We start from the raw sequence: 13,879 nt of genomic DNA on the forward strand, positions 1-13,879 counted from the left end.
ACAAAAATACTGACTTTGCCATATTGCAATAGATTGAGTGTCCTGTACTGGATACATGACAAGTTAGTTAATGGAGCAGTAGCTTGGGAAAACAAAAAGCAGTGCTGTGCAGTGGTTATGTACACAATAGAAGGCGAGTATGTAAGTTAGGCAGCTGGAGCAAAATAACTTGGCACTGATGTGGTGCATGGAAGGTCAAAGAACAGAGGTTAGACATCATTTTGTTAAAAACTCTGTTGCCATAGGAAAAAATAATTGCTGATTACATGTTTACAAAATATGGTAGCAAATGTGCTTCCAAATGGGCTTAACAATGGTAAGCATTTGAACTGCATTAATGAATAGAATTTTTTAGCTGATGGAAGCAACTAGTTGAAGGGGGGTTTTTGCGCTTGTTAACCTAGTTGCAAAGTTAAGAAATAAATAGCTACAACATGTTAAAATAGTTCTTGGAGTGTAGGTCAATGTCTCATTTTTCAACATAGGTACATATTTTACTGTTCCGAGTGCATAAAAAAGCCAAAATCACAATAAAATTAATTACATTTTGGGGATTGGATAGTTGGGCATTGTCCATTTGCTTAGAGTGGCATTCATCAAATAGAATTTAGCATTTCCTCCTGATTTTACAAAATTTTATACGGTGTAATTATGACTGAAAATTGAACGTAAACATTGAAAACCGGTAATCACTATAGTTATGGCGATTTCCGATTTCCAATGTTTTTGTTTACTTTTCAATGTTTGATATCATATGATGCAGCTTCTTAAGACAAATACCCAAGTTCAACTGAGAACCATTTTGGAAACCCATTACTTTTGAAAACATTGATAGAAGTGTGCCTTTAGTTGGATAGCATTTAGGAGGACACTGAAAATAAGTTGGCCGCGTCATCAATGCGTCGATTAAAGAGTATTTGGAGCCAATTTATAAACTAACTGCAGTACTGCAATACGTATTTATCCGGGCTTACCAAATCACACGCTATGAACAAAACAATTGCAATGAATACTCAATCAACTCGATGGGGTTCTTCAAGCACACATCACTGCAGTGTACATGTAAATCAAGCACACATCCATGATCCTTGCATAAATAAATTGATGATGTTATTTATCACGGCATCACTACCCTGAATGTCCCTTTATTTGTGGTACCATAACGTGAACTGATCTCTTTAGCAGGGGATAATAATTTTAGTACCTACCGAGCAAATTCACTTGCAATGAATGTATAGTTTCGCACATTAAATAGCTAATAAACGTTTGGCAAAATGGCAATAATTTGCAACATATATGCCTTCAAATGATAGACCAGTGAGATTATGCAAAGCGTAAGCAATTCTAATATTCCGACGAACAAAGTCTTATATTGTTATTTTGAAGATACTATTATACTATAAACCACAGTCTCTGTGCTATAAACACTCCCTGATGTAGCTTTTCAACTTATCTTTTCACAATATAACGTTAAAGTGTCGAAAATTTCCACAAGTTAGTGTACAGAAGCAAAATTACGGTTAAAAATACCACGCCTGCATTTCAATGTGTGAAATTATAGATCGTATTTTGCATTTTTACCACCAATGAAATTAATAACGGTTGTAAACAAGTTACATACACTCACATTTCAACGCATCGGATATAGATTTCCCCATTTTCCATTTTATATGGACTTATTATTTCAAAAACTAATAACTATGACTCCTTCAACTATTTCCTCTGATCGTAGAAGCACAATAGAGTCGTGTAAACACTCTATGCAAACACCAAACACACAGTCACAATTTTAAAGGTTGCGCCCATTTTCGCCTTCGCATCAACTGCATCAAGAATTTCTGATGCAAACCGATGCGAGTTGATGCTTCCGAAACCTCGAAATATGCTCGATGCAGGGCCGCATCAATGCGCATCAATGCTTGATTCGGAACGGCCTGATGCGCATCGATGCACATGATGCGTGATTCGGAACGCACCCTAGATATCAGTATGTAATGTTTTTTCCTTTTAATTTCAGGAAGGAAGCCAAAGAGGCAAATGAATTGAGCGGCCATGCCTTAACAAGACTTTCATTTTTATGTTTATAACCATGAGTATATTTGTATTTAATAAATTTTTTTTATTTTCATATCTTATTGTCATTTATTGTGCTCCACGGCGTTAGTACTGAAACTTCATCAACAAAAACTATCGAGGTGGGCATATTTGTGGCAACTAGACAAATAGCACTGAAGTAAATTTTGGTGGTTTTTATGTTGAGTGCCCGTTGATGTGCAGAATAGGATGTGTCAATTTTTCTCATAGAACCTAAGGGCTTCGATAGCAATATTTTTAGTACCATAAACTTTGTTCATATTAAGGAAGTGGAACGTAACAAATTCAGTGAGTGTCTGTTAGGAATATGGTTTATCTTTCCTTAGACTAGTCAACATTCGAATGAGTGTAGTCGTTTTGGCCACTGTTATCTCTTTGCGGTTTTCTGATTGGATCAGGCTACCAATCTTCAAACACCTAAAAAGGGAACTATATATCTCTGCCAATTGGCCTATCTTGACTTAATTCTGCTTCTTGTTTTCAATAAGATATACAGGGAATGCAATATAGCCACATCAAGACTCAATTATTGATTCATGGACAGAGTATTACAGTAAAAACTGTGCTATGGCAGCTGCACTGTGGCTGTGCTATGGCAACTGCACTATGACTGTGCTAAGGCAACTGTACTCTGACTGTGCTATGGCAACTCCACTGTGACTGTGCTATGGCAACTGCACTCTGACCGTGCTATAACTGTACTGCGATGTTTCAATTCAAGTGCAGTTTAAGTAGAGTCACAGTACAGCCCTTTTAGCACAGTTACAGTGCAGCTTTAGTACAGCCACAGCACAGATTTTTTTGTATGGGTTCTTTCTAATGGCAGCTTCCTCCTCCAATTCAAAATTTGAAGTTACAAAGGCAGTTTACAATTTCCTTTTAGATTTCTCAAAGGAGTCTGTCACATTATCGATGAATGTTGATCCAGTGTCTTGCAATGTAGGTCTTGAAGAATTTTTAATGCAAGTTTTTGCCAACGTATTTAAAAACTTTCACCAGGGCTATTAATGAATGATATTTATATCAATGAGTACATAACTGAGATACGTAAAAGGTTATGGCGATATTTGTTATGATAGTAAAAAAAAATAGTTGTAAATTAATTATAAAAAGCAGAGACTAGAATTTTCACATACCTTTTATTCCATTGAATTGGATTTGTTTATTGATGGTAACTAAGCTGAGACAGTTAATACCCACATAGCAACGAACCTCTCAGAGACGACTCACTATAGTCTCGAATATCACGTATGTCTCACAGATGTCTCCGAGATGTAATTGTGAGACGTTCAGGAATAAAAAAAAAACATATTTAAACTCCATCAATGCCTTCCATATATATTTTTTGGTGCAAATCTGCAGATTTGATTTTTTAAATCACAACATTTAGCATGGGTTTCTTATTTTCAAAAGCAGTCATCCATCACAAAATTTGTCGCTACAAATGATCGAGAAAAGTAGGCCATAACTGTACAATTTAAATTTAATTATTTTTTCGCCTAAATTTAAAGCATACCACAGTACAAAGTCTAATGAGACATTTCAGAGACGTCTTACGAGACATATCAGAGACCATTTTTTTTGGAATAGTGATGGCATTATCTCAGAGAAGTCTCTGAAGCTCTCAGAATGTCTCTGAGACGTAACATGCGATATTCTAGACGTATTTCTGCTATGTGGGACGGTTCCAAGAAGTAGAGGCTTCTTTTCATGCAACTTGTTAGTATACATATCCCCGAGAGCACACAAAAAATTGTTGGCTTAAAAAATCTGTGTTTCAAAGTCTACAGATGACTTAACCAATGGAAGTTCAATATGGGCCATGAATAACCACGATGAATACTACGATTGCATACGTTGCAGGATACGGTTAACATGGAAATCTTGTTTGGTTGCTGAGATGTCTCGGCTACATCTCGAATGTCTCATGACATGCCTCAGAGGTGAAGTGGTTGACACGGCAATGGTTTTTGCAAAGAATAATTTGTTGCAAACTCAAATTTTTTATTTATTGTAATGAATTCTTCATTTTGTTCTGTGAGTAGGCAAATTTTAAATGAAATTTCAGTGTTATTTTTAACGAACTTCTCATGTGAATGCTTTAATACCTTGTTCTGTACCTGGATGAAAAATATGTAATGGGGAGATGCTGTTGTTTTATTGCTATATCGCTCATTAATGTTACAATCCAAATAACTTCCTACATTACATATCCTTTATTTTCTGATCCATTCATTTTCCCCCAAGTAATTACTAATACGCCGGCATTCTAAAGTAATGTAACTTGTACATCCAACTTCGTACCTGCGTTATATGCCCTATTGTTAGCTACTTATTTTGGGTGGAACATGTGCTCAGCTGACTGAAAATGTCTCGGGTAAACCACGTGGAAAAACCAAACCTTCCACTCCCACAACGATATCGCACGTCCATTCATACAGCCCAGGTGTTGAGCGCTAATGACATTTTCGCCGAATTTTTCAAAGGCCCTCTCCGATTCTAAGAAAAGCGATCCTCAATATGCTATTGTGCTACTTCTTTTATGGGTTTTCAGGCCTGCATTCCTTTATTGCTGAATGCAACCTCAACTTCTTAGAAAACGTTATCAATAAAACCCATTTTTCAGTACTTATGTCTGTACATACGAGAATGCATTCCCTCTCTAATTTCTCTCTCACTTCCGCTTTGGCTCCCAAGCAAGCAGTGTTCTCTCAGTGCTCCAAAATTTTGCTTCGGAGAAAGGAATTTTTTAATTCTCATTCAAGTTTCCCTGTGTAGGGCGCTTGTTGTCGGTTTTCTGTCCCAATTGCATCTGTTTTAGACAAGTTATGTCAAAAAAGTCTATACTTGAGGACTCGACAACGAGTAAGCAGGAACCATCGGGTGCATCGGACGATTCATCAGATGAAGGAGAAAGTGTCGCTGCAAAAAGGAGAAAGAGATCATTCCGAGGTATTTATTGGATTTCCAGATTAGATCATTTTTTGAATTTTTTTCTCCAACGACTTGGTTGCCGTGATTTCCCAAGAAACCAATCGTTTTTACAAGTACACTATTGAACATTTTCCGGAGATTGTTAATATTGACGTGTAACCTTCTGAAAAATAAAAAGGTCCTAACTAGGTTATTATCAACGCTAGAAATCCGTTTAAAATTCCACAATGCTTAAAAATACGTAAGTTATTATTATATAATTTTAAATTCTAAAAAAATTAAAGAAATCATAATCAATTATTATTTATAAGAAGCACCGGTAAAATACTAGGTTGACCACGGACCCCCGCTAAGAAAGGGCTCGTGGGTCGTGTGAGAGGCAGGGATAATGGCTGGGTGCCCCGTTGAGTTGGGTCCCAAATCCGAGGGACGAGTGTACCCGGGCAACTCACCCCAAAAAAAGAGCTCCATGCACAGAGGTTTAAAATATTCTTATGCTACTCGTAGCACGAAAACGTTTTGCTTTCGTAGTCTCCGGCAGGAAAGGGTTAATGTTAAAATCCTTTTCATGTGAAATATCCGAGTTATGGTTTTATTGCATAGAAATTCTCAAAAAAAAAAAAGGTACCAGTGTTCTGCATGCTGAAGACCAGATATCCAGAATCTCTTTTGTCCCAAGATCGTAATATTAACAAGGATCATCACTGTTTGAATGCCTCTATGAATTTTATGTATTTCCAATCAAAACTCTTGTTAATTTGACACTCTTGAAGAATAAATACTGTGATTAACGTCTATTAACAAGATTAAAGGAACCTTAAAACAGGGATATTTATTTCAGCCAATGATGAAGTAAAGTATAGTAACATTTTTATTCTAACCTTAAAATGTCATCAGCAACATCCGAACTGCTGTGCACAGCCAACTTAACTCGTAATCGTATACGTTAAGATATGATGTCATAGCATAATACACTGCAATAGAATCACAATAACCAAAGAGATTAAAAACATTGAATGCCTACTTAATTAACAAACAGAATATTGAAAAATAAATATAAAGCTCCTGAGATGGCAGCCATAACAAAAAAAACCTATTGCTTTTCTAAAAAAGAAGATATTTTCGCCTGTTTCCCCGAATTAAGTCTTTCAGCTGTTATAAAATATTCTAACATATTCAAAGAGTTGAAGTATGAATCACTTACATTAATTCAGCTTTCAAACACAAATATTTTGACAATAGCGTTAGCAAAGCATATTTTCCAATGGATTCACAATTATTTTGAGTCACAGATTATAATGTATACTTACCTTAATTTGGCACATTAAAAATTCTAATTACCCAAAATAAAATTCGAATTATCCACGATTATTTTAGCATTGTTTGAATACAAAGTGTTTGGGACCAAGAGAAATAATCAAATTGAAGAATATTTTGAATTAAATAAGTTCAAATTATTCAGGTTCCTCTGTAATTTTAATCATAACATTAATACTCTGTTGAGAAAGATATATGTATATACAAATTTGAGAGTGTAATTGCGATTGATCACACTGAGTTTGCTGGAAGAAAGGCAGTTCCAGCTTGATTAATCTCATTCAATGGATTTTATTTACGAGTTTTAATATCCTCCCACTCCCATGTGTATACATACTCGTAACTTTGTTATTTATTAAAGCAAACTTAAGGCAGTTCCTGAGGAACTCTGACTTTCACCATCATTACACCAGAAACCAGGTTGCACTACACCTGAACTATACCCGCATTAAAGCAACCACTCAGGGGTCTAAAGCTATAGATCTGCGAGTATATAATAAATTGCCCAAAGAGTTAGGAGACATAAATAGTATTAACTCTTTCAAACATAGAGTTCAAAAAATGTTACATAAAAATTGTACTATTCAATAGAGGAATATTTTCATGACATGTTAAAATGACTTTTATCTGACTTGAAATAACTTTTTTTATTGTAAATCATTTCGTGTAAACATTTAGTAAAGATAATCATAATTGTAAAAATATTTTTGTATTATATTGTAAATTGACGAATCCTATACCATGTAAATGGTCTCTGGACAATAAAGATTATTATTATTATTATTATTGGTGTAAATTTTTAATTCAACATTTTCACATTCACCTAAATTAACTTTTTCATCATTATGGCATGCAATGGCATTGAAAATAATAATGAAAAATCTGGTTTGCAACTTACTTGGGAAAGTATCGTCAGCTATAGCACCAAGTGCAAGAGAAAAATAAAAAGTAATCCAACGGATTATCTGTAATTTTTATTAATTACTAATTTGACAGAGTAATTGCGATAGAACACAGTCAAATTTTGTCAACACTTTTCACGTCACTGTCATAAACTACCCGAGTACTCAGGGTTTTCCTGATTAGCATACCAGACTACTAACACAGTTACCACTGACTCTTAATCAAATCCGCTCATCTAGTAGCCCAAATATGTACATATATGAATCCTGAAGGATCTAGAGTTTTCCCGGCAAATAGACTGGAGGAAGAGTTCTCGGGTTTCCAGCTGGGTTCAAGGGTTTTTCTGAACCGGTGCACCTGGACCAGGACAAGGCTGGAAACCAGAGAACTCTTCCTCCATATATGAATCCGCTCAGCTGGTAGTAAGCAGGAGAAAAAACGCTCACCTCCGAAGCTTGGAGAAATGGTGGTGAGCATTTACGCTCCGGCTACTGCCATCTGAGGAGATTCGTATTGTTGGTCTACTAGATGAGCAGATTTGATTCGGCGGGCGATTGTCGAGAATTTTTGATGTGGAGGTGTTGATGTACTTGCCTGGTATGTGAATGAACTGTTTCTTTTCTCTTGAAATATTTTTCACAATATTCACACTTGAAAGGCCGATGGTCTGAATGGACAGCATAGTGCCTACGTAGATTGCGCCTCACAGCAAACCACTTTTTGCAAATGCCACACTCATGTGGTTTAATTTTCAAGTGGAAATTCCTAATGTGGGCTGACAAATTGGTGGACTGACTGTATCTCATGGGACATAAATGACATGCAAATCTCTTTTCAGGATCATGAGTTAGGAGGTGACTTTTCAAATCACCTCTTGTGAGAAATTCTTTTCCACATTTACCACATTTATGCAAGAGTTGTCCCAATTGGCAAACACCGACATGGGCTCGGTAGTAACGCTTGTCAATGAACTTCTTTCCACACTTTGAACAGCAGTGTTTCTTATCCAAAGAGTGGCAGCCCTGATGAACTCCAAGTTCCGATTGGGATGGAAAACAAACATAGCAAGCACTGCAGGCATATGATTTGTCCATATTATGCACATTCTTCACATGCATTGACACTTTGGCTCTAGATCGAAAATTACCATAGCATGCACTACAAATATATTTACTCTTGCTGAAATGAATCGCTTCATGAACTTTCAATTCAGACTCTGTCGGGAAAAACGTGTGACAAATTGAACACTTGTGTGATTCTACAGATAGATGACAGACAACAATATGCTCACGAAGTTTGGACTTCAAGGAATAAGGCTTAGTGCAGTAATTGCAAATCACAGCTCTTTCAGATTGGTTTGATTCAGTAGTCAATGTCTCATGGTTGACTATTCCAGCACCCTCTTTTGCATTGGCTTCTAACACAGCTTCATCTTGTTTACATAAACGCACACTCGAGGTAAGAGAACCCAAGCAACTTGAATATTTTCCACCAAATTTCCTTTCTCCCACTTTGAACCTCACATCAACTAAACTTGAATCACCACCATTATCACTAATATATTTATTATTTACCAAAACACCATTACTGTTGTCTAATGAACCGCTGGTTAGTGGTGATGTGGTTTCACACAATTTAGAGTTAACATGAAAACTTCTATCTCCGCCCTGGGTGTCCATCAAGGCACTACCTTCAGCCCTTTTGGATTTCAAACTCTTCAAGTGATTGTTTAAATTCACAAAGCTCCTATGCTCACACTGAAAATCATATTTCTTCACATGCCTCACCAATTTCTTTTCACTTTTAAATTCTTTTTGGCACTTACTACAACATAATTTATTCTTCAACAAACTCACTTCACCTGACAATAACTTGTACTCCTCACTTGAAAGTAATAAGTCATCATTTTGCTCAAAGCCATCTCTTGTTCCAGTCTCGGCATGTTTCTTTGAGTGAAGTCTCAGCTCTTCCCGAGAGAGGAATTCTTCGTTGCACTCGTTACACCAGCAAAACTCCACCTCTGGCAGTTCATCTTCTTCTTCTACATCACTTCCACCTCCTTGTAATATAAAGGTCCTATCCAAGCTTCCTCTATCCTGTACAAAAAAATTAATAAAGACATTAAATGTATTATCACATTTTCTGTGTATGAAAATTAGTTCCAACTACTTCTGTCCACAAAACCCTATTATAGCATTCTAAATTATTTAGAGGTTGTGTTTTAATCCACATCAGTATTTTCTGCAGCATATGAGCATATTCTGCAGCCTCCTTAATTTTCAAATCAATATATGAAATGAATAACATTGTACACAGTCACATGCATGGGTGAAAAGTTACACACACCACGGATGAAATTTGACTTTAACCCTTTCGAGACAGCGGAGTTTTCGTCTTAGCATGACTGCTGTACTGAGCCCCAAGAGACTCTTCTTTCTCGTGGTACGGAGCATTTTTGGAGGGCATTCGTTGAGAAGGGTCTCGCTGAACCTTTTTTGACCCCTCCACGCAGGGACTTCACATTATCTCGGACTCCGACAGTAGTTGTGCTCCCTCCTTTCCGGGTTTACGACCATACCTGCGACATTGGTTCGCGGTCAACTTATGTATCGCTTACATATATTTAGCAAATGGATAATTGTTGCTTGTACGTAAATCACAGACTTTGAATGGGGTGTTTGCATAAAAATTTTTTGTGCTTAAATATTTCTTCATCGTATAGAGGAAAGGAAGTAGGTGAAGAAAACATAGGTATTAATGCAGTAAAATGGAGAAATATATTATTAAATGAATAATAAAATCGCTAAAATGCCAAGGAAATCAGTGGGAGAAGATACGGTTGGTGACGTCACTTGCCCGTAGTTACCGGTATGAGGCCTTATTACGACTGGGAAAATTGTCGAATACATGGTATTAGAGTTAAATTTTGAAAAAGGAAATACAAATAATCTACCAAAAGTAGATGTATTCATGGTGGCGTAGTATTTGAAGGGAAATGACTGCTTCAGCATTCCGGAAGTTAGAGGAACGAAGGCACTTCGGTAAGTTACCTGATGATTTCATCTCCATAGTACCATGAAAGGTATGGGAAGCTGCCTTTTTATAGTCACCCTATCAGGCCAATAGATCAGTTCCTTCAATGTGTGTGCCAGGATTGGCACAGTTCTGTTAAAAATTTTACATTCATGGCCACATGATATGCAAAATTGATCCGCGAGCCTTTCAAAAGAATCATTTACCTCGATTTTCATGAGAGTAAATACAATGTCTCTCTGGATATGTTTAGTGTATTTCATTATCAAAGACATTGCATGAGGAAACCACTCATCTGGCACGCCAATATGCATTTTGGATTTCCTATTTACACAAGAGAGAATTGCATCAGGGTCCTGAAATTCATGAGCAGACTCATCACTCTCAGATCAGCATGGCTTATATTCACTCCCACTGCCATTTTCCACATCCTCAGTCATTTCATCTGAGTCTGCTGTGACAGACTCCAATTCCTCTTCATCCACAGCCCCACCTATTCTCTTCAGTGGAGATGTCGACACATCTCTCTGTAACTTGATGGGTGATGTGGCAATGTTAAGTACTTCTTTTTTTGTCATATTGCAATTAATACCCTTACTCCTGTGTGAAACAGAAGTTTGGACACTAGCATCACTAAATGTCTTAGTAAGAGTCAATGGCTCATAGTTGGATGCAGCATTTCCACCTTTATGAGCTTCAGAGCAGTCTAGTTCTATGTCCGCTGACTCCTCATCCAAATCATGACTGGTTATATGGGAAAGGATATGTTTATCAACCTAAACGAAAAGCATATATTTTATGAGTTATATAATTCAGGCAATAGTTTGCGAATAACTGACATACATTTAACGAGACCCTTATCTCCATAGTACCAAGTTGATTTTTTTTAAATTTGAGTACCTGAGCAGCACCAAACTCTTCACTTCAAATTTTCAATAATCACTTGAGCTAATATGAAAATTAATATTCAAACTCCTACTGGGCATATAATTATAGAATTAAATATACGATTAACAACATTTTATTTCACTTTCAAGCTTATTATTTTGCACATTTTATTTCAGATATGTTGGGGTTAGAATCCAAGTATAGCCAATAGTTAGAAGCCAAGAGTATGGATGCCACATTTTAATATGAAATATTTTTCAGAAATATTAACTGCTCTGTTGTTATTAGGCTTCAATGTTGCACAGGGGCGGATCCAGGATTTTGTTCAGGGGGGCACAAGGATACCTCGTCATAGAAAACGAACGAACTGATAATGGGACCGTATTAAAAATCTAGCACATTTTTAAGGGTCTGGGGGGGCACGTGCCCCCTTGCCCCCCCTGGATCCGCCTATGATGTGACAGCATATAATATATTAGTCAGTCTAAACCTGTAGAATACATTTATGTCTTTGTAACTGTTTCTATTTAGTGATTATAATTTATTTTATTCATTAATTATAATATTAATTTATTTAAAGGGTAAATATAAACAATGCAGTCTACACTTAAAGTAGGTACCTGTAAAGATTTCCCTTAGTAACACTGTAATATTCATCAATTCACATTGAGGCTACAAATATCTTTAGATCCAGCCTAGGGAGGGCTGCATGACTTACACTCAGTGCGTCTTCTATTAATCTCTGCTGAGTCCTCTTCATGGGTAATTTTCGGGTGGTTGTCGCAAATGCTCTCTGCCGATCTTCCTGGCAGCCAAATACGTGGGGAAAAGCACATTTTTTCAATAGCTTATGCCCTCCTACAATTTTGTACCTCATGAAATTTTCCATGTCGTCCTCCATCTATGAACAAAAGCATTTGGTATATATTTTTAACTGTACATACCCAAATCATAGCTCAAACTGTTTAATTCTGATCTACTAGATGCTTCTTCCAAGGTTTTCTTCGTCAGCAATTTACATCCTTTGAATTGCAGTTTTTTGGAAGCATCTATTTTCCATTTCATTACGTTGGCTATTTTGTACGATTAATGGATTCATTCAGCAGATGTTAAAGGCTCTTCATCATGAATAATTTACGTGTCACATGCATACATTAGCATCTATTCAATAAGCGTCAGCAAAAAATATTAAAATACCTTAAAATGGTCCTCGCAGCAATAAAGGGTTGATTTCAGAGAGACATTGAAGTCCCTTCTTGCAGCTCTAAACCATTTCTTCCTCCGTTTCTCTTCCTTCGGAACCGCGAAAAACACTTTGCTAGGGTTCCTGGTGCTTGTATTTGTACACTCTGGTACAAAACACCATTTATATGCCGATATTGCGCACAGTTTATCTCTGACTTTCGTTCAAGAGAGCGCGTAACAATTAACTACAGCATACCCGTACGGCAAGTACTCGAAGTTACGGGCACGTGACGTCACAGGCGGCCATGTTCATTTTTCTTGTTTTCACGGACGTTCAAACCGGGTCATTTTTTACGCAGCCAGAAATGGCCAAAATTACCCTAAATTTAAGTTTAAATAGCATTTCCGTATCTAGGATGAAGTGAAGTTTTCGCATGTATCGCTAAAAAAATCAATGCAAAGACCCCATTGAATTCCTCATTTTTATCTGAGCATTATAAAATTTTGAACGAAGTTCTAAAGCCATTATTAATGCATTTCATGCAGCAACAATTTCCATGTTGATGTTTATACATAACTCGAGATATAAGTTAATATTTGTCGTAGAATTTCGTTTAAAAATTGTAAAAGCTGCTCAAAAGACAAATAATTCAATTCTTAGTGCAGATATATGAATCTAGAGAATTATGCGAATCTGGTCTTTGCCCCCAAAGCATACGTCGTCTCGGAACAGAGACGTAACCACTCAGGAAAATTATTCCCAAAAAACACCGATAGTCAGTTCAAGATTCACTTCCATATCCAGAAAGAGTTCTAAATATTCAGTAGGGGTTTTCATTTTCGTGATTTGTTCTTCTGGAACTACCTCCTACTGGCTGAGCAGTCAGATTGACTTTCTTCCATTTGCGCACAACTTTGGTTACCTTTTTTCTTTGAACAAGAAGAGGTTGAGGCAAAGCAGAAGCCGATGCTCCGCCATTTTCAGTAGTAACACCATCCGGTATCAGAAAAAGGTAAAAGTTGTCGTCAGAAGAACCATGAATGAGATGAGCAGAAGCACTCAGCAATGAACCGGGAAGATTATTAATTGTTCCACATCTAATTGCTGACTTTGTTTAAAATTAAAGTGAATATTTCAGTGTGTCTGAATAAACGCATAATAGTAGTGGATTTGCCTAGTGTTCCAAAAATGGAACACTGATAATAAAATCTAAGAACTAAAACAAAATACGCTGATTCAAAAATTTCTTCATTAAGCACTGTAAGTTAACTATTACTGAACATGCAGTGAAAAATTTACAACATTTGCACGCAATGGCAAATAGTTATTAATATAAAATTAGAGATGGTCTCAGAAAAACTGCCTTGAAAAAAAAAGACTGATATTTCTCAACACAATGGCTGCAATGGGTTGTCAAAACAGACTATATCATTGCACCCTATAATACAATATACCTTAATAAATAGGTACAGAAAGAAAAACAGAGGTATATTAGTGTATAATGAGCCGTAGTTTTTAAGTTAG

General features: G+C 36.5%; 1 protein-coding gene across 2 annotated transcripts in view; it reads right to left on the reverse strand.

Moving 5' to 3' along the window:
* Positions 1-13,879, reverse strand: part of LOC124172740 (zinc finger protein 268-like) — a 405,740-nt gene that overhangs the window by 360,104 nt on the left and 31,757 nt on the right. The window contains exon 4 of one of the 2 annotated variants that reach the window (XM_046552215.1): positions 7,378-9,344. The exons of the other annotated variant lie outside the window; for it this stretch is intronic. Within the exon in view, the coding sequence (XP_046408171.1) occupies positions 7,773-9,344 (1,572 nt within the window). The 3' untranslated portion in view covers positions 7,378-7,772. Of the gene's footprint in view, positions 1-7,377; positions 9,345-13,879 lie in introns of those variants that run through there. 2 annotated transcript variants of the gene reach the window in all.

This window comes from Ischnura elegans, assembly GCF_921293095.1.
Source record: "Ischnura elegans chromosome 13 unlocalized genomic scaffold, ioIscEleg1.1 SUPER_13_unloc_2, whole genome shotgun sequence".
Lineage (NCBI taxonomy): Eukaryota > Metazoa > Arthropoda > Insecta > Odonata > Coenagrionidae > Ischnura > Ischnura elegans.